General features: G+C 36.5%; 1 protein-coding gene across 1 annotated transcript in view; it reads left to right on the top strand.

Moving 5' to 3' along the window:
- Ccdc88a (coiled-coil domain containing 88A) overlaps positions 1-20,506 on the top strand; it is a 130,107-nt gene that overhangs the window by 80,507 nt on the left and 29,094 nt on the right. Inside the window, exons 16-20 of the mRNA XM_013017916.1 lie at positions 3,038-3,179; positions 7,716-7,880; positions 11,863-12,024; positions 13,478-13,755; positions 13,964-14,107. Of these exons, the coding sequence (XP_012873370.1) occupies positions 3,038-3,179; positions 7,716-7,880; positions 11,863-12,024; positions 13,478-13,755; positions 13,964-14,107 (891 nt within the window). The remainder of the gene's footprint in view (positions 1-3,037; positions 3,180-7,715; positions 7,881-11,862; positions 12,025-13,477; positions 13,756-13,963; positions 14,108-20,506) is intronic.

Here is a 20,506-nt window from a genome sequence, read left to right as displayed (position 1 = left end):
TATACAAAAAAATAAAGCCAGAAGTGGTGCTGTGGCTCAAGTGGCAGAGCGCTAGCCTTGAGCTGAAGAGCTGAGGGACAGTGCCCAGGCCCAGAGTTCAGGCCCCATGACCGGACCCAAAAAAAAAAAAAAGTAGAAATTGAGCCTGGCTCATGCCTGTAATCCTAGCTACTTAGGAGGCTGACATCTGAGTATCACGGTTCAAAGCCAGCCTGGGCAGGAAAAGCTGTGAAACTCTTGTCTCCAATAAATTACCACAAAACCGGAAGTGGTGCTGTGGCTCAAGTGGTAGAGCACTAGCCTTGAGCTGACGAGCTGAAGGACAGTGCTCAGACCCAGAATTCAAGCCCCATGACTGACCAAATAAAAAACAAACAAACAAACAAAGTAGAAATTAGTAGGATCGCATTGCAAGCTAGCAAAAGCCCCTATTTCAAACAAAGTAGAAATTAGTAGGATCGCATTGCAAGCTAGCAAAAGCCCCTATTTCGATCAGTAAGCCAGGTGTGGTGGTATATTCTGTGATCCTAGCTACACAGGAGGCCACAGGTAAGATTGTGAGCTGAAGCTGGCCTTAATAGAAACTCTACCTAAAAATCATTAACGCAGAAAAAAGGGACAAGGGTTTTGCTCAACTGATGAGTAGTACCAGCCTTGCAGGCATGAAATCTTCAGTTCAAACTTCACTATCATATTGTATAGTCTAGATATTAATTAATTGGAATTTTTGATATAATTTATTATTTATCCATTATATCAGTTATATCATCCATTATCCATTATATCAGTTAGAGAAAATTGATACTTACATAGTTTGAGATAGACAAAATAGTATAAATTGATGCTTAGAAAGGCTAGGTTGCCAGGTGCCGGTGGCTCGCCTGTAATCCTACTCATCTACTCAGTGGGCTGAGATGTGAGAATTGCGGTTCAAAGCCAGCCCCAGCAGAAAGGTCCATGAGAGTCTTTTCTCCAGGTAGCCACCAGAAAAACAGAAGTGGTGCTGTGGCTCAAGTGGTAGAGTGCTCACCTTGAGCTGAAGAGCTCAGGGACAGTGCCCAGACCCAGAGTTCAAGTCCCACAACCATTAAAAAAAAAAAAGAGAAAAAGAAAAAAAGAAAGACTAGATCTTTTTTTGTTCTTGTTCCAATCCTGGGGCTTGAATTCAGGGCCTGGATGCTGTCCTTGAAAAAAAATTTTTTTGTCAGTCATGGGGCTTGAACAGTCAGAGGCGCTGTCCCTGAGCTTTTCAGCTCAAGGCGAGCACTCTACCTTTTGAGCCACAGCACCATTTCTGTTTTTCTCACAATAACTGGAGATAAGTGAAGTAAGATAGACCCAAAGAAACATAGGTCCCATGGTTTCCCTTATTTTTATGCGTCTAGTATAATCTTACCAGACAAGTAGAAAAGCTTAAAAGCTATGTATATATGACCATATAAGATGATGCAAAGCAAAATGAACCCCAAGATATGGACACAAGAGGTTTTTGCTTTGTCACTGTTATTTTTAATGTACTATGTGATTTTGTTTCTTTCGTATATTCTTCCCCATTGTATAAATCTTGTGTTTGATTCCGGTGCCCTGCATCTTGTATTTTTCTAATTTGGAGAGTGGAAGGGAAATAACAAAATGCTGGAAGAACGATACAGGAAGCCCATTGTAACAATGAGATGTACAAGACGCTATGTTGAAAACAAGCTTTACAACTTGGGGGAGGTGGGGAGGGAAGGAAGATAGTAGGAGAAAAACAAATGAAGAGGTAACAGTCCTCGATAAGAAATGTACTCATTACCTTACTCATGTAACTGTACCCTCTGTACAGTATGTTTACATTTTTTTTTAAAGTTTCACCTACTTTCTGCCCGGGCTGGCTTTGAACCATGATCCTCAGATCTTAGCCTCCTGAGTAGCTAGGATTACAAGTGTGAGCCACTGGCACCCAGCAAGGCTAGGTCTTAATAAAGAGAAGTTTTAGATATTAAAGTCAGGCTACCATTATTAACACTACAGGTATTTCATGTGGTCATACGTCATTTAACTAGAAAGTTAAATGCTAATTTGGTTGGTTACCTTTCAATATATGTAATAATATCAGGTATTAATCTGGTAAATATTGAGATATGCTATATATTATATAGATACTTACATACTGTAAGCACTTTATTGCCCAGTGACAATCTTCACTGAGTGTTAGGTTGGTTTATACATTGTCATAGGCAAATTTTTGATGATAAAATGAATGAATCTATTTCCTTTCTCTTGATTTTAGTCATGTAAAACTATGATAAATATTTTTGGACTTAGACCTTAGACTTTTGGACTTAGATCCCATTTTTGAAAACTAATTGTTAGCCTTAGTGCCAGTACCAAGGCTTGAACTCAATCAGTGTCTTATGCTCTTGCTCAGCTTGCTTACAGCTGGCTCTCTACTATTTGAACTATGGCTCCAGTACCTAGGCTAGCCTTTGAATGCACTAAATATCTCAGGCTGGCTTACAAGCCTGCTTCAGCCTCTCAAGTGATGGGTTTACAGGCATGCACTATCTATTAATTACTTTCTGACAATCTAGGCTATAATTTGGAGCTCTATTTACTCACTGATTTATATTGCTTTCTGACCAGGAATAGTTTTAAAGAAGAAGTAGATCAGTACAAGAAAGCTAATTTAGCTGTGCCAGGGGTCATGTCTGTCATCCTAGCTACTCAGGAGGCTGAGATCTGAGGATCGCAATTTAAAGCCAGCCCAACCAGGAAAGACTTTTTTCCAGTTAACCACCAGAAAACCGGAAGGGAAGTAGTATTGTTTGTGGCTTCAAAGTGGTAGAACACTAGTCTTGAGATGAAGAGCTCAAGGAAGGCCATGGCCCAGAGTTCAAGCCCCATGATGGACAAAAAAAAAAAAAAAAGGAAGCTAATTTGCCTCTTAAAAGGGCTTCTATATGACTCATTTATCAGTATTTGTTGTCATAAATTGTCTTTGAAAACAATTCTCTGACTTCTGTTGATGAACTATATTACTTCTTTACTTGGACAGTAGGTACAAACTTTTGGAATCAAAGTTAGAATCTACTCTTAAGAAATCTCTTGAAATAAAAGAAGAAAAAATTGCTGCATTAGAAGCTCGATTAGAAGAATCCACAAATTATAACCAGCAATTGCGACAAGAACTTAAAACAGTAAGTGACTTTTTTCAAAATAATTTTAACTATAATTTATCTTAAAACTATTTGGACAGAAAAGTATAAAATGGAATATAAAAGTTTAAACATTTTACTCAGATTTAGTCAGTCCTTTTCAGAAACTTGAGCATATTATTAAACAAATCTTTACAATATGGATATGACATCTATATGCTATAATGTATTCAGTATTTGATAAGGGATAAAGGTCCCTTTTACATTTTTTCATTAGGAAAACTTACTGTGATACTGACAGCTTACTCTGGCATTATTTTCTATTGAAAACTGAGGTAAAGCCGGGCGCCGGTAGCTCACACCTGTAATCCTAGCTACTTAGGAGGCTGAGATCTGAGGATCACAGTTCAAAGCCAGCCCGAGCAAGAAAGTCCATGAGATTCTTATCTCTGATAAACCACTAGAAAATCAGAAGTGGCACTGTGGCTCAAGCGGTAGAGCACATAGGGACAGCGCCCAGACCCAGAGTTCAAGCCCCACAACCAACAAAAAAAAACAAAAAAATTGAGGTGAAATTTTGGTAAGCAAACATAGGCCTAATGAGTATACCACAAAAAGGGAAGTGTGGTTACAGAAGCAATTATTTTATTTCTAGATCAGTTTTCTTGTCTTTTTTTTTCTTTTGGGGAGCAGTTGTCATCTTCTTTTTTATGCTATTTAAAAACCAGTTTGGGATGAAAATTGTGTATTTAACTAGTAAGAAATGGCCTTTTCTAGAATTTTTGAATCTTTTTCTGATTGTTGAAATCTCAAAAATACATTGTTTTTTTGCTTTAAAAGTCCCAGATGCCCCTCAGTAGATGAATGGATCAAGAAAATGTGGTATATATACACAATGGAATTCTATGCCTCCATCAGAAAGAATGACATTGCCCCATTTGTTAGGAAATGGAAAGGCTTGGAAAAAATTATATTAAGTGAAGTAAGCCAGGCCCAAAGAAACAGGTCCCATGGTTTCCCTTATTTGCAATATCTAGTATATGTCTGAGTCAAGCAGAAAAGGTCAGATAAGGTGATGTTAGGGAAATTAACCCTAAGATATGTATTCAAATGTTTTTTTTTCTTTCATGCGATTGTTTCTAACACATTTATAAGATTATTTCTTTGTTGTTTTGTATGTCCCTCCCCCACAGTATAACCCCTGCTTTCACTGTATTTGATGTCGGTATAATTTGTGGAGGGGAAGGGGAAAAACAAGTCGTTTAAATAGGGATACAGGTGGACCCATTGCAACAATGAGATGTACAAGTCGTTATGTTGAAAACGAACTTTACAACTTTCGTGCGGGGGGTGGGGGAGAGGGGGGGATGGGAAGGGGAAACAAAGGAGGAGGCTACAATGCTTGATAAGAAATGTACTCATTATCTTGCCCATGTAATTGCAACTCCTCTTTACAGTATTTTCACAAAAAAAGTCTCAAGGTTTGTATTAAAATTTTCTTACTAGTTGAATAGAAGTTTTATATTTGAAATGTTTGTTTTATAAGTGGGGACAGTAGGAGGATGACAATCTGTTACAGAGAAAGGGATGCATTGAAGAATTTCAAGTAACTCACAGAAATCTTGCTGGAATAGTTGTATATTTAAGCTTAAACTATGTATGTTCAACCTAAACACGTTGATAATTCAAAAACTCCAGTTAGTGGTTACAAACAATGAGCTTAAAAGTAGATTACTATATTCAAATGACAGTATTTGTTCTAATTAGGTATGTTTTTCATATAGTGTTTAGAATTACTTTGTTTTTCTTATAGTGAATAAACTGAAACACAAGGTATTTGTCCATTCCATACAATGGTAGAATCTTGTTCTGGTTTATTTTTTCTTTCATTCTTTTCATTATCCCAATAGAGATCTTTTTTGGTCAACCAAGCATGTAGGCCACATACAGAACTTTTCAGTATACTGTAGGAAATAGAAGTAGATGGCAGGGCAAGGAAGAGAGTTCTCTTCATTGTCTGAAAATCATCTTTTCACTAGATATTTTTTCAGGTGAAAGAGGAGATTGACACTATATATGGAAGAAAGCTACCCTGGCTTTGAGACTCATACTTCACTGTAGTCATTACCTTTTGCAACTCTAAACGCGTAGATTTAATAAGATCAATATGGTGTACATTATAAGAGTTGCTGCATGCAGAGAAATTCAGTTATATGACTTTTCATTAAGTAATTGTAGTCCTCCAAGTCCAGATACAATTTATCAATCAGAGGTTATTTTTCTAGATGATGTATTTCCTAGTAACATTGAATATTTTGCTTTCATCATGCTTCTAAAGAAATAGTTAATCAAAGTATCAGTGATACGGTAGTGAGCACAAGTGCCTTCCGAAGTTAAATTTCTCATGTGGGAAGTAGAAAACTTATTTACACTATTGTTACTAATACTTGGCCACAGATTTTTTTTTTGAGGGGTCCGGTCGTGGGGCTCAGCTCTTCAGCTCAAGGCTAGTGCTCTACCACTTGAATCACAGTGCCAGTTCTGGCTTCTTTCTGCCTTTCTTTCTTTCTTTCTTTTTTTTTTGCTTATGGGGTGCTGAAAAATCGAACCCAGGGCCTCATGCCACCTTCCCAGCCCCTGGCCACTGATTTTTTAATGGAATATTTATTGTTCCAGAAGAAATCCTAGAACTTAGAATTGGTTAAGATTAATAATTAGCAAAAAGAAGAAGAAGAGACGAAACTTCGTGCCATATTTCTGTGTTTAAAGTCTTGAATTTCCATCCCTGTAAGCATTACCAATGGATTACAATAAAAATCAATATCATGAAGCTACTTAGCCAGAAAAAGGGTGTTAGTTGGTGGATATATATTTGAAATGTAAAAGTTATAAGATCTAATTCCAACATTGTCTTCTACTTTCAGTCATTTGGGCATAAATTCTATGGACTAGTTTTATTCCATGTGTATGAATTTCAATGATATAACACATTTTGGTGGTGAAATAGTATAAGCCTAAAGTAGTATAGCAAAAAAGTATAGCTAATATGACCCCTCAAAAGGAATAGAATAATAGAATAATACAAAACAAATCTAAAAGAAGGCAGAAAAGAAGAAACAGAATAAAGTACAGATTAGGCAAGTAGAAAACAGTAAGAGGAAAGTTTTAAGTCAAACTATATCAAGAGTCACATTAAATATAAAAGGTGAAAGTATCTCTGTTTAATTAAAGAGATTAATAATTAGATAAAATAGCAAGACCCAGCTATAAGAAACTTGGATGAAAAATATCAGGGCTTGGAATGTGGCTTAGAGTGTTTACCTAGCATCCATGAAGCCCTGGGTTTAATTCCTTAGTTCCACATAAACTAGCTGGAAGTGTTGCTGTGGTTTAAGTGGTAGAATGGTATAGCCTTGAGCAAAAGAAACTCAGGGACAGAGCCCAGTCCATGAGTTCAAGCCCCAGGACTGGAAAAAAAATCATATTATCACTTTAACACCATTCTTACCAATCTAAAGTAAGACAGAAAATAATGATGTCAGTCGTCTATTGTTACAACAGTGTTAAAAGAAATTACAGTAATTACATATGTCAAGATCTGAATAAACTTATTATCATAATATCATTCTATGACATACCTTTAGAAGAGAAGATATTTACAGATACTTCAGTAACTTTAGGTATCTTTTTAAGAATAGGAACTTGTATAACAAATTACTATTTGGTTTTTGCACAGGAATCTGTGAAATTTCTTTGTGAAATTTCTATATTGGCTACAGATAGCGCTAAAAATAATTGTTACTACTTAGCAACACATCTGAGTCTTCTCACTATTCTTGAGGGATATTTTAATCACAATATGATTTGAAATTATAGCCAGGTGCCAGTAGCTCATGCCTGTAATTCTAGCTACCTCAGAAGCTGAGATCTGAGGATCATATTTCAAAGCCAGCCCAGGCAGGAAAATCCGTGAGACTCTGATCTCCACCAAAAAACTGGAAGAGGTGCTGCGGTATAAAGTGGTATAGAATGCTAGCCTTGAGAGAAAAAGCTCAGAGACAAGACCCAGGCCCTGAATTTAAGCTCCATAACTAATAAAAAATTGAAAATATATATTGTATGAACATACACGGAAGCACCATTTACAATATTTCTAGGAGAAAAAAATTTGCTTTCTTTTTGTCGTACTGGGTTTTTAATTTAGAGCCTTATGCTTGCTTGGCTTTCTTTTTTGACTAGTCCTCTGCCACTTGAACCACAACTCCATCCTTGCTTTTTTGTTAATTGAAAATTGAATTTTGCAGACTGCATGCTTCAGTTGGCTTCTAACCTCAATCTTTCAGAGCTTAGCCTCCAGAGTAGCTATCATTGCAGGTATGAGTCACCAGCACTGAACCTGATTGGCATTTTTAAAAGATGAAATTTTAACTCTGATGATAATAATAATCACCTGTATTTTTATCATATTCCCCCACACACAGTTCCATTCACCAGACCTATGCAGGGTGGAATTAATTGTAAGAAAGATAACCTTGGTGATTTTTTTTCTCTGCATTAAAATACTTGAATAAATTTTAGGTGAAAAAAAATTATGAAGCACTCAAACAGCGACAAGATGAGGAAAGAATGGTGCAGAGCTCTCCTGTAGTACCCAGGGAAGATAATAAATGGGAACGAGAAAGCCAAGAAACAACTAGAGAGCTTCTAAAAGTTAAAGACAGATTAATTGAAGTAGAGAGAAATGTAAGTATTTTAAAATCTTTTAGTAGAATAAAATATATTAGAAGTAAAGGATCATTGGACATAATCAGGTAAGTTAGAAAATATCACCTAGTTGTGTAGTTTTGATTATTTTATGCTCCTTTGTTGGCATATGTTCAATAGTTCAACATGACATTTCTGTTCATGTATATAATGTACTTTAGTCACATTCACCCCTCTGTAGTTCTTATCCTCCATCCCTCTTCTCACCTTCCCCTTGTTTCAGTTTGAAGCCTGTTCTATTAGATGAGTAGAGCTACTCCTGACTAGCTATAAGTATAGCTTCTCTTGCTATCATTTGGGTTTCATGTACTTAGAAATGTATTTTTCTATGCTTTTACTTTAAACCTGTTTGCCTTTGTCAGTAAAGTATGTTTCTTGTAAGCAATAAACAGTAGGGTCTTCTGTTTGTTTGTTAATCCAGTCCACCAGCCTGTGTTTTAATTGGAGAATTAAATGTGTAGTATATTCTGTCATTTTGTTATTTTTCTTTGCTAATCTTCATTTCTTTATCTATATGACTAGTAAATTGGTCTGCTCTTTCCAATGTTTTCATTAGTTCTTTCTCTTCTGAATATAGGATTCCTTTGCATATATTCTTCAGTTCTGGCTTAGTATTACTAGTGATAAAAGCATTTATTCTTTAGAGTATTTTTACTTTTTCTTCCATTATGAAAGTTTGCTCTGCTGTTTAAATAACTGCATTAGCATTCATTTTCTTTCAGAGTTTAGAACATATCATTCCATGCTCTTCTTTTTTTTGGGGGGGAGGGGTCCGGTCGTGGGGTCTGAACTCTGGGCCTGGGCACTGTCCCTCAGCTCTTCAGCTCAAGGCTAGCGCTCTACTACTTGAGCCATAGCACCACTTCTGGCTTTTTTTTTCTGCTTATGTGGTGCTGAGGAATCGAACCCAGGGCCTCATGCATGCAAGGCAAGCGCTCTACCACTGAACCACCTTCCCAGCCTCTCCATGCTCTTCTTGTTTTTAGAATTTGTATTAAGAAATTTGCTATTCTAATGGTTTAACTTTTTTATGTGCTTGATGCTTTTTTTCTGCTTTCAATATTACTTTCTGGGTCTGTATAGTTAGTGTTTTAGCTCTAAAGTGACATAGGCAGAGTTCTTTTTTGGTCTTACTTGTTTAGAGTCCTAAATGCCTACTATAATTGCATTACTATCTCTTTGACAAGAGTGTAGAAAGCTTATTATTTTGTTTTTGTTTTCTATGTCTTTTAACATGTACCTTTTCTTCTACATCAATAATTCATAGAGTTGGTCTTTTTTTTTTTAAGTGCCAGTCCTGGGCCTAGAACTCAGGGCCTGGGCACTGTCCCTGAGCTTCCTTGGTGCAAGGCTAATGCTCTTCCACTTCTGGCTTTTCGGGTAGTTTATTGGAGATAAGAGTCTATGGTATAAATGTTATAGATCATGATAGACATTTTTCCCCATGAAAGTTAGAATGTGTTAGTGGCTTTAACTAAGCATACTATCCCACAATACTGGGAAATTATATAATCACTTAATCACAATAAAGAATTTGAAAAAAAAAAAAGTGTCTACAGTATCACCTTCTTCTCCTACCCTCAGAGATCCAAGCTGGAATTGCTGGCTGTTTCCTTTTTCTGTGTTGCCTTTCCTTTTCTCTTTTTCTGTTACCTATGCAGTGATAATCAATGTTCTTCCTTTGTTTCTCTTTTATAATATAATTTCCTTTGTTATTCTGCCTCCCATTGCTTATTCATAGATTGACACAGAAGAATCTGTGTCAGGTATCTGTGTTAGCAGTTCAGGGAGCCTGGGACACCATCTTGCCCCTTCCTTGATTGATTTTTATACATTAAGAAAAGACTGGTGATTTAATAATTGGATATACTTTTCACCATCCAGAACCAAGGTTTATATCTCTATTTAGGAAATACATCCCAAATATATCTGTTTCTTTCCATCTTTGCTCTTATCACTCTTTGTAAGATAGCATTACCTTTCATCTTGACTCAGTATATCCTAAATGGTCTCCCTTTTCCACTCCTCTACTAATCAAACTCATCCTCAGTATACTTTCTAGAGCATTCTTTAAAAAAAAACAAACCCAGGTTTGTGTCACTTCAAGACTTAAAATATTGTTGAGCACCTGTGGCTCATGCCTGTAATCCTAGCTATTCAGGAGCCTGACATCTGAGGATCACAGTTTAAAACCAGCTAGCATAGGAAAGTCACTCATCTCTAATTATCCACCAGAAAACCAGAAGTGACAGTGTGGCTCCAAGTGGTAAAGCACTAGCCTTTGCAAAAGAGCTCAGGGATCATGCCCAGTTCAAACCCCGTGACCACCTCCAAAAAAATAAAAATAATATATGTATATCAATAACTTCAAATTTTTTAGGATAAAATTCAAAATTATTTTCTTCTACTTTTATTTGCTTTTATTAGTTGTATAAAGAGGTTTCATTGTGCATAGAATATACTTTGATCAAATTTTCCCCCTTTATTATTTTTCCCCCTTTTCAACAATTTTTACTGGATTTTATTATTCTATTTTCATACCTGCATAAGAAGTACTTGAGAAGGAAAAGAGAATGCTAGAGGGTGAACAAAATACATATGTGAATTAAGATAAAATGAAATTTGTGGAAAGCTGTTGAATTGACAGAGGGTAATGGGATGGGAAAAATGAGTTAAATGAGAGAAATCTGATTAAAATATTGTATATAGGTACGAAAAACAAGAACTTTGATCATGTACTTTTTACCAGCCCCTTTTCCCATCACTGCTCCTGCTGGTTCTTATGCACACACAGAATCCCTGTTGTTCATTTTTTTTCTTTAGGTTTAGATTCAATAGACAGAAAGCATTTGATATTTGTCCTTTTTAGTCTGGAGTATTTCACTTAACATGTTGATTTTAAGTTCTGTCAATTCTCTTGCAAACAGCATAATTTTATTCTTCATAGCTGAATAATTTTCCACTATTTATGAATGTGTATATTCTCTTCATCCATCCATTGATAGGCACCTAGGCTGACTCCATATTTTGGTTATTGTGAATAATGCTGCTATCAATATGGGTGTCAGCTATCTTGACTATATTTTGACTTGCATTCTTTTAGAAAGATGCCCCAGGAATGGAATAGCAGGATTATATGGTTGTTCTATTTTTAATTTATTTTTTCTGCTGGTCATGGGGCCTGAACTCTGGGCCTGGGCGCTGTCCCTCAGCTCTTCAGCTCAAGGCTAGCACTCTACCACTTGAGCCACAGCGCCACTTGTGGCTTTTTCTGCTTATGTGGTGCTGAGGAATTGAACCCAGGTCTTCATGCATGCAAGGCAAACACTCTACCACTGAGCTACCTCCACAGCTCCTTTTTTTAATTTTTTTCAAAAAAAAACACTGCATATTGTGCTCTATAGTGGTTGCATTAATTTACATTCCTGCCAACTGTGTATAAGGGTTCCTTTTCTCTGCTCTTGCATCTTTACCAACATGTGCTGTTTGTTTTCTGTCTGTCTGTCTGTCTGTCTGTCTCTGTCTCTCTCTCTCTCTGTCTCTCTCTCATACACACACAGACACAGACACAGTGGTGTTGGGGTTTTGAACTTAGAGCCTTTATACTTGCTAGGTAACAGCTCTGTTTCAGCCCTTTTTTGGATAGGGGGAACCCCACTTAGTACTTCTGAGCAAACAACCTCATTCTGATTCCTTGAATTAATAAATATATTTAGCATGGAATATTTTGTGTACAGATTATTATAAAGCAGAATCCAGGCAAATTACATATTAAAGTTACAGTATTACTACCACCTTTTTCATAGATTAAATGTGATAACAATTTGGGATAGAGAGTGACTTTTTTTAGGTTATAGGGTTTTTTTAATTTTAACTAGTAATAAATGCTCATTGTATAAAATTTCAGTATCTTACAGAAAAATAAGTTTGAAATTCACTTTATTTTTATTGTCTTTTTTAGAATGCTACATTGCAAGCAGAGAAGCAAGCATTGAAAACTCAACTGAAGCAACTTGAAACACAGAACAATAATTTGCAGGCTCAGATTCTTGCACTTCAGAGGCAAACTGTGTCATTACAGGAACAGAATACTACCCTTCAAACCCAGAATGCCAAGCTTCAGGTTGTAATGTGATATTTGAGGGTTATTAAACCAAACACTTAAAGTGTATGCTATTAAAATAAAGAGGACTTGACAGTAGATCTTAGTGAGTGAACTGAACAGTTGAAAACAAAACGTTTTTATTTAGTATAATGTCAGACATTTAAACATCAGCATTTTATAAATGTCAAAAGTAATAAAAATTAATAAATTCATACAAAAATACATTTTTAGGATTACAGGGTTTGGACTTACAGTTTTGTGTTTGTTCATCTTGCTTGCTCAGCTTATATTCTACCATTTATCTCATACCTCTATCCCTACTTTGAGCAGGTTAATTAAAGATGGAGTCTCATAGACTTTTCAACCTGGGCTGGTTTTAAACTACAGTCATCTGGTCTCAGCCTTCTAAGTAGTTAAGATTATAGGCAATGAGCCACCTTTAACCAGCTAAGATAACTTTTATCATAGTCTTTTCAGCAAGATGATTCTAATTAGCTAAAATACTTTGCAGTATGGTACGATTACAATACAATTTGGAATTTTGTCATTAGATTTATTTCAAAGGATCCATCTTTCACTTATCACCCAATGTCTTTTCAGACAGAATAGTCTGGTAGAAAAAAGTCCAACTTTCAAAACAATAAAACAAAAAAGCTCTCAAAAACAAGCTTTCTCAATGAACCTAATAGTTCTTTCTGTTACCCTATTCCAAGTGGTAAATTACTAATTTGGACTTGAGAAAATTTCAAAAAATATTTTTTCAGTTCTGTCAACTCCCAGATTCTAGAAATGATAAGTTAAAATAATACTTTTCTTACTACTTTGTAAGTGGAATACAAATACTTGGTGATCAACTTTATTTAAAACAAATTTAACTCAAATATATAATGCATATATGTAATACACATATATATGTGTGGATGTATTTATGTGTGTGTGTATATATATATATATATGTATGTTATGTAATTTATATATATATATATATATATTTTTTTTTTTTTTGTATATCATGAGGTTTGAACTTAGGGCCTGGGTGCTGTCCCTGAGCTTTTGTGCTAAGGCTAGCACTCTTAACACTTTGAGCCACAGCTCCATTTACAGTTTTATGGGGGTTATTAGGATATAAGAGTCTCACAGCCTTTCCGGCCTTTGTAGACTTCAAATCATGGTCCTCAAATCTCAGCCTCTTGAGTAGCTAGGATTACAGGCATGAGCCACCCATATATGTAGCACCTAACTAACTAACTAACTAACTAACTATATATATATATATATATATATACACACACACACACACACATATATATTCATACCTTCAGATATATAAAATACATATGTTATCTCCAGAGGTAAAAATTGAATGGTAACTTTATTCTTTGGGAAGCTAAAAATCTAAAGTTTCATATTAAAATATGAATATAACTGCTGTGATTTAGAACTTTCTTATTGTAACATTACTTTCATACAGGTTGAAAATTCCACTCTTAATTCTCAAAGTACCTCACTTATGAACCAGAATGCACAACTCTTAATCCAGCAGTCATCCTTAGAAAATGAAAATGAATCTATAATCAAAGAACGAGAAGACCTGAAATGTCTCTATGATTCTCTAATCAAAGATCATGAGAAGCTGGAACTTCTTCACGAACGCCAGGCCTCAGAGTATGAATCTCTCATCTCTAAACATGGAACTCTGAAGTCTGCCCACAAAAATCTTGAAGTGGAACATAAAGATCTTGAAGACCGGTAACTGACTATATTATGTTGTACTGTTAAATTTTAAACAAATTTTCTTCAGACAATATGGTCAATTTTATGAATTAACACATTTATTAAGGTAATTTACATAGAATTGCATGTGTTTTATTTAGTTCTTCTAATAAGCTACTCTTGTTCATTTTTAAAATATTTTCTACTTTGGAAATATGTTTTATATATCTAACTTTTTCCACAGTTACAATCAGTTATTAAAACAGAAAGGACAATTGGAAGATTTGGAAAAAACACTCAAAATAGAACAGGAAAAAATGCTTCTTGAAAACAAAAATCATGAGACGATAGCTGCAGAATACAAGAAACTTTGTGGTGAAAATGATAGGTAACGTAATTTATATATTTTAATTCTGTATTCCTTATATCTGAAGTATATACTGCCCTTTTTAGTACCACCTATAATTTGTATTTCAAATTTTAAGGAATAGACTGATAAAGTTTTTTTGCAGTCAAAACTTTTTTTCAAAGACTTCAAAGCGGTAAGTAAGCTATCTAACAGTTGCATTGCTAGTTATGGAATCACTGAGGGAAAAACCTGATTGTTCTATTTTCTCTTGTTTTATTCAGCTAAGATTGCTTGTTCATTTATTTACTTGTACTTGGGCTTGAACTAGGGGCTTCAAACTCTTAGTTGGCTTTTTCCACTCAAGATGCTTCCAGTTCTAGCTTTTGCTGGTTTAGAGATGATTCTTGTGAATTTGTCTGCCTGGGCTGGCCCTTGATTCTCAGACCTCAGCCTACCGAGCAGCTAGGATTATAGGCATGGGCCACCAGTCTCAGCTTCAACTAAGTTGCGTTTTGTTATGTTTTATTGTAAAAATACTGTACCGAGGGGTTATAGTAAGGTAATGAGTACATTTTCTATGGAGTATTGTTACTTCCTCCTTTGTTTTCCCCCTACCATCCCTTCCCTCCCCATCTCCCTAACTTCTCCCCCCACTCCCCAAAATTGTAAAGTTCATTTTCAACATAGTGTCTTGTACATCTCATTGTTACAATGGGTCAACCTAGATCCTTATTTCAGCATTTTTTATTTCCCTTCCCTTCCCCAAATTAGAAAAATGTATATATAAAATGCAGGGTACCAGAATCAAATACAGTGAATACAGGGGTTATACCATGGGGGAAGAACATAAAAAAGAAAAAAAATCACACGTACATTTTGTATTATTTAACAAAATTTCTAAAGCTGATAACCTAAAAAAAAGCTTTATAGGGATAAAATATAATTAAACCTGATGATTTGTGTCATTGGTTTCCCTAGTTTGGCATCCTAATTCTTGTCTTTGAAATTGGTGCCTAATAATTTTCTGACTAACTGGATTGGAACCTATATTTTTAATTACCTTGTGTATTAATGTCTTTACATTAGCACAGGAAAATTTTTTGTTTGGTTTGTTTGTTTGTTTAATTGATAGCCTTGAGAAGTCAGAACTTGCCAAGTGTAACCATCCTATTCCATAAGGGTAATAATTCTGAATTTTTTCAGAAATTTTAGTTTAAATAGCAAAAGCATTTGTATTACACTTATATCACTACACCTGAAGAGCTCATAGGAAACATACAAAATTCAAATATAAGTTATTTCTTAACTATTTTCTAATTATGAATTTAACAAATTCACCTTTAAAAACGATACGTTTTTCTTTTTAAAAATTCCTAGTCAGTGGGGCACTAGTGGCACATTTCTGTAATCCTAGTTACTCAGGAAGCTGAGATCTGAGGATCATGGTTCAGAGCCAGCCCAGGCAGGAAAGTCCATGAGACTATTATATCCAAAAAAGAAAAAAAAAACTTCTCAGAAAAAGCTGGAAGTGGGCTGGGAAGGTGGCTCAGTGGTAGAGCGCTTGCCTTGCATGCATGAGGCCCTGGGTTCGATTCCTTAGCACCACATAAGCAAAAAGAACCGGAAGTGGCACTGTGGCTCAAGTGGTAGAGTGCTAGCCTTGAGCTGAAGAGCTGAGGGACAGCGCCCAGGCCCAGAGTTCAGGCCCCACAACCAGACCCCCCCCCAAAAAAGAAAGAAAGAAAGAAAGAAAAAGGTCGAAGTAGAGCTGTGACTCAAGTGGTCTTTGAACAAAAAGAAGCTCAGAAGCTCAGGGACAGTACCCAGGCCCAGAGTTCAAGCCTCAGGGCTGGCCAAAAATAAAAAATTCTTAGAGACAATGAGATGTACAAGTCGTTATGTTGAAAACGAACTTTACAACTTTGGTGCGGGGGAGGGGGGGAGAAGGAATGTTGGGGGCCGGGGGAAGATAAGATGGGAAGGGGAAACAAAGGAGGAGGCTACAATGCTTGATAAGAAATGTACTCATTGTCTTGCCCATGTAATTGTAACCCCTCTGTACAGTATTTTCACACAAAATAAAATTCCTAGAGAGATACCAGTGGCTCACGCTTGTTGTAATCTTATTTACTCAGGAGGCTGAAATCTAAATGTCACAGTTTGATGCCAGCCCATGCACAAAGGTCTGTGAGACTTTCAAAAACTGAAAGTGAAGCTGTGGCTCATTAAGTGACAAAGGAATAGCACCTAGTCCCTAAGTTCAAGTCCCAGTACTGGTGTGTGTGCATGCATACACACACACACACACACAAATTCTAGATAAAATGAACCATGTTCATTTTCATGCTCAACAGTTTCCTATCCTATTGTTGAAATTCTCTATTGTGGGATTTGAACTTCAATGAGTTAAACACCACATTTCATTAGAATAAAGACAATGTATGATAAAGAGGATATATATGTGTGTGTGTATGTATATATAGATACATACATATCTATATATACATACACACATATCAGTATATGCAGTAGTAGACCAAACTCCCACAAGTTACAGGGTCTTTTCTCCCCCCCCCCAGTATTGGGGTTTTAACTACAGGCTTCCCATGCCCTTGGCTTCCTTAACTCATGCCCTGAACTTTACCAGTTGAACCATACCTTTAGTCTGGCTTTTTGCTGGTCAGTCAGAGATGGAACTTAAGAACTTTTCTGTCTGAAATGGCTTTGAACTACAGTTCTCCAGGTCTCAGCCCCCTTAGTAGCTAGGCTTACAGGTATGAATCATTATTGTCTGCCTTCATTTTTATTATATACCAAACTTTGAGGAACATATTCCCCATAAAAGTGTCCCATTTTTATCTATTTTTTTGTTCATTGCTAGGATTCATAGATAGCTGAAGCAATTCCTGGATTTAGTTGGTCATTCTAGGAATGTAATTGTGTATGTTAGTAGGACCCTGCAGGTAAAGAACATAGCAAAACTGAAGAAGAAATTGAGCGTGATAGGCTTAACTCTAAAATTCTCCAGGTTTGTAGAAAACAATGACCATTGAGAGATTATTTTTGCCTGTGGTTATACTACCCAATCTGAGTATTTTCTGTGTCAGTTATATCCAGCTTACTTTTTGTTTACTCATGTCTTAGAACGAAGGTCTTGGTTCTAAGGGAAGAAAAGGTTTTAAGTGGAACATGTTTCACCCTTCTCCCCTCAAATAAAGATATTTATGAAGACATCTGAAGAATAATAATTTGTCTCTCTGAATAGTCTATTTAATTTTAGATAATGCCAAACAGAGTTTCTTTAATGGACTTAGTTATCTAGGCCTTGTTAGAATTGTATTCACTGAACTGTATTTTCTTATTACCATTTTAAAAGACAGTATAACAAATTCAAGAACCCAGGTGTAAAGGTATGAGCCTGTAATCCTAGCACACAGGAGGCTGAGGAAGGAAGATTGTTAAGTTCTAGGCCAGTCTGATCTACAAAGGAAGATATTGTGTCAAAAATCTTTTAAAAGTGGCTGGGAAGGTGGCTCAGTGGTAGAGTGCTTGCCTTGATGCATGAGGCCCTGGGTTTAATTCCTCAGCACCACATAAGCAGAAAAAGCTGGAAGTGGCGCTGTGGCTCAAGTGGTAGAGCACTAACTTTGAGCTGAAGAGCTGAGGGACAGTGCCCAGGCCCAGAGTTCAGGCCTCATGACCAGCAAAAAAGGAAAAAAAAATCTTTTAAAAGGTAGGAACTCCAAGAGCTTATCTTAGCATTTGCAGTGGGGATTTGGAATGTCAAACATTGTCTCCTTCCTATGAAGCATCTTTAGGAAATTTTTTATTATCATAGGTGTTGATATACTACCTATATTTGTATGAATGGTTTACATCTAATTAAGGATTCAGTCTATCTATATAGTATTTATTGTATATGTCTAGTTTTGCCAATTTGGTTTTTATACCAATTCCTTTTTTTTTTTATCAGTTGTGGGGCTTGAACTCGGGGTTGGGGCTCAAGGCTAGCACCCTCCCACTTTCGGCCACAGTTTTCTGATGGTTAATTGGCGATAAGAGTCATAGACTTTCCTACCCAGACTGGCTTTGAACTGTAATCCTCAGATATCAGCTTCCTGAATAGCTAGAATTACAGGCGTGAATCATCAGTGCCTGGCTTGTACCAATTCTTGATTTAAAAAATGTATTTTATAATGACTTTTGTAAGCTGACTAAATTTCTATGAGGAAATGAGTTCTGGTAAATGATCAGATGTTCCAAACAAGGACCATCCTAAGCAAGAAATTGCTTCATTTGGTTGCCTGTTTTTCTTAGGGGATTCTGATACTTTTTTTTTTTTTCCATCCCTGGGGCTTGAACTCAGTCAGGGCCTGGCACTGTCCCTGAGCTTCTTTTGCTCAAGGCTAGCACTCTACCACAGCATTACTTGTGGCTTTTTCTGTTTATGTGGTACTGAGGAATCAAACCCAGGGCTTCATGCATGCTAGACAAGCACACTTCCACTGAGCCTCCTTACTAGCCCTGGGATTCTGATCTTATTGCCATAAGATTGGATGGACTGGGAAGGTGGCTCAGTGGTAGAGCGTTTGCCTTGCATGCATGAGGCCCTGGGTTTGATTCCTCAGTACCACATAAGCAGGGGGGAAAAAAGCCAGAAGTGGCGCTGTGGCTCAAGTGGTAGAGTTCTAACCTTGAGCTGAACTGCTAAGGGACAGCACCCAGGCCTAGAGTTCAGGCCCCACAACCAGACCAAAAAAAAAAAAAAAAGATTGGCAAACTATAGCCAGCCCAGCAGAAAGTTCATTTAGGTATTGTCTCAGGACAGCCTCCAAACTAAGAAAAGAAAAATTTCATAATTTGATGTATTGGTAAAATGGAAATAAAGAAGTATGCTACTATGACTACACATGGCCTACAAGGCCTTGAGTCTTTACTCTTTGGTCTTTATAAGAAATGTGTCAGTCCCCATACTTAAAGATCAGTGAACCTTGCTCTAAAAGTGAATTGTGGCAAGAAAAGAAAAACTATATTTTTACAGAATAACAATCAAACGTTGTATAAATACTAATAATCTGCAATAACTAGAGAAAGCTTACCAACTAAAATTTGGTTTAAACTTGTACATGTTAATTATCAGCAAATATGTCAACATAGTGTTTCATATTGAATTTACACATTCTGTTTATCCAGTCCTTGTTTCGTGTGAAATTTTAGATTCTATATTTTTTTTGAATCAAAAGGGGATTGGACTGGGCACCTGTGCCTCATGTTTAAACTAGCTACTCTTGAGGCTGAGATCTGAGGATCAAGGTTCAAAGCTAACCCAGGCAAGAAAGTCTTTGAGACTTTTACCTCCAGTTAACCAGCAAAAAGCTAGAAGTGAAGGTGTTGGATGAAGTGGTAGAGTACCAGCCTGAGCAAGATAAGCCAAGTAAAAGTGCAAAGCTCTGAGTTTAAGCCCAATACCAGCCAAAAAAAAAAAAAAACCACAAAAAAGCAGAATCAAAAACTGGATTGGTGCCTGGCACCAATGGCTCATGCCTATAATCCTTGCTACTCAGGAACCTGAGATTTGAAAATCTTGGTTCAAAGCCAACTCAGTCAGATACATCCAGAAGACTTACCTCCCCTTAACCAGCAAAAAGCCAGAATTGTCAATTTGCATTATATTCATAAACTGATTTGTTGAATGGTTACTCCTTTGAACACTATTTATAGATAATAAAAAATCACTCAAGTGTCAGAGTGTCAGATGTGAGCAAAAAAGCTGAGCAAGAATACAAGGTCCTAAGTTCAAGCCCCAATACCAGCATAGAGAAAAAATAACTATTTTTTCTTTCATTCTTTAAATATTTTTATTAACACTTTTTAAGTTTTATGTGATAAAAGTGTTTATTTGGACTGGGAAGGTAGCTTAGTGGTAGAGTGCTTGCCTAGCATACATGAAGCCCTGGATTCGATTCCTCAGTACCACATAAACAGAAAAAGCTGGATGTGGTGCTGTGGCTCAAGTGGTAAGAGTGCTAGCTTTGAGCAAAAAAAGAAGCTTAGGGACAGTGCCCTGAATTCAAGCCCCAGGACTGCCAGAAAAAAAAAGTCTATGTAGCATATTTAAAACCTAAAATATTCTTTTTTGGAAAAGATGTACTTACAATATTGGGGGGGAGTTCTTTTTTCTTCTTCTTTTTTTTTTGGTCAGTTGTGGGGCCTGAAATCTAGGCTTGGACACTGTCCCTCAGCTTTTAAGCTCAAGGCTAGCGCTCTACCACTTGAGCAACAGTGCCATTTCTGGCTTTTTCTGCTTATATGGTGCTAAGGAATTAAACCCAGGGCCTCATGCATGCAAGGCAAGCACTCTACCACTGCGCCACCTTCCCTGCCTGTACTTAGAATATTTTTGTCTGTCGTGGGGCTTGAACTGTGGGCCTGAGCTCT

Source organism: Dipodomys ordii, unplaced genomic scaffold (genome assembly GCF_000151885.1).
Source record: "Dipodomys ordii isolate 6190 unplaced genomic scaffold, Dord_2.0 Scaffold37, whole genome shotgun sequence".
NCBI classification, from domain to species: domain Eukaryota; kingdom Metazoa; phylum Chordata; class Mammalia; order Rodentia; family Heteromyidae; genus Dipodomys; species Dipodomys ordii.
Note: the sequence above shows the minus strand (reverse complement) of the source record. Positions and strands in the feature narration are given on the sequence as shown.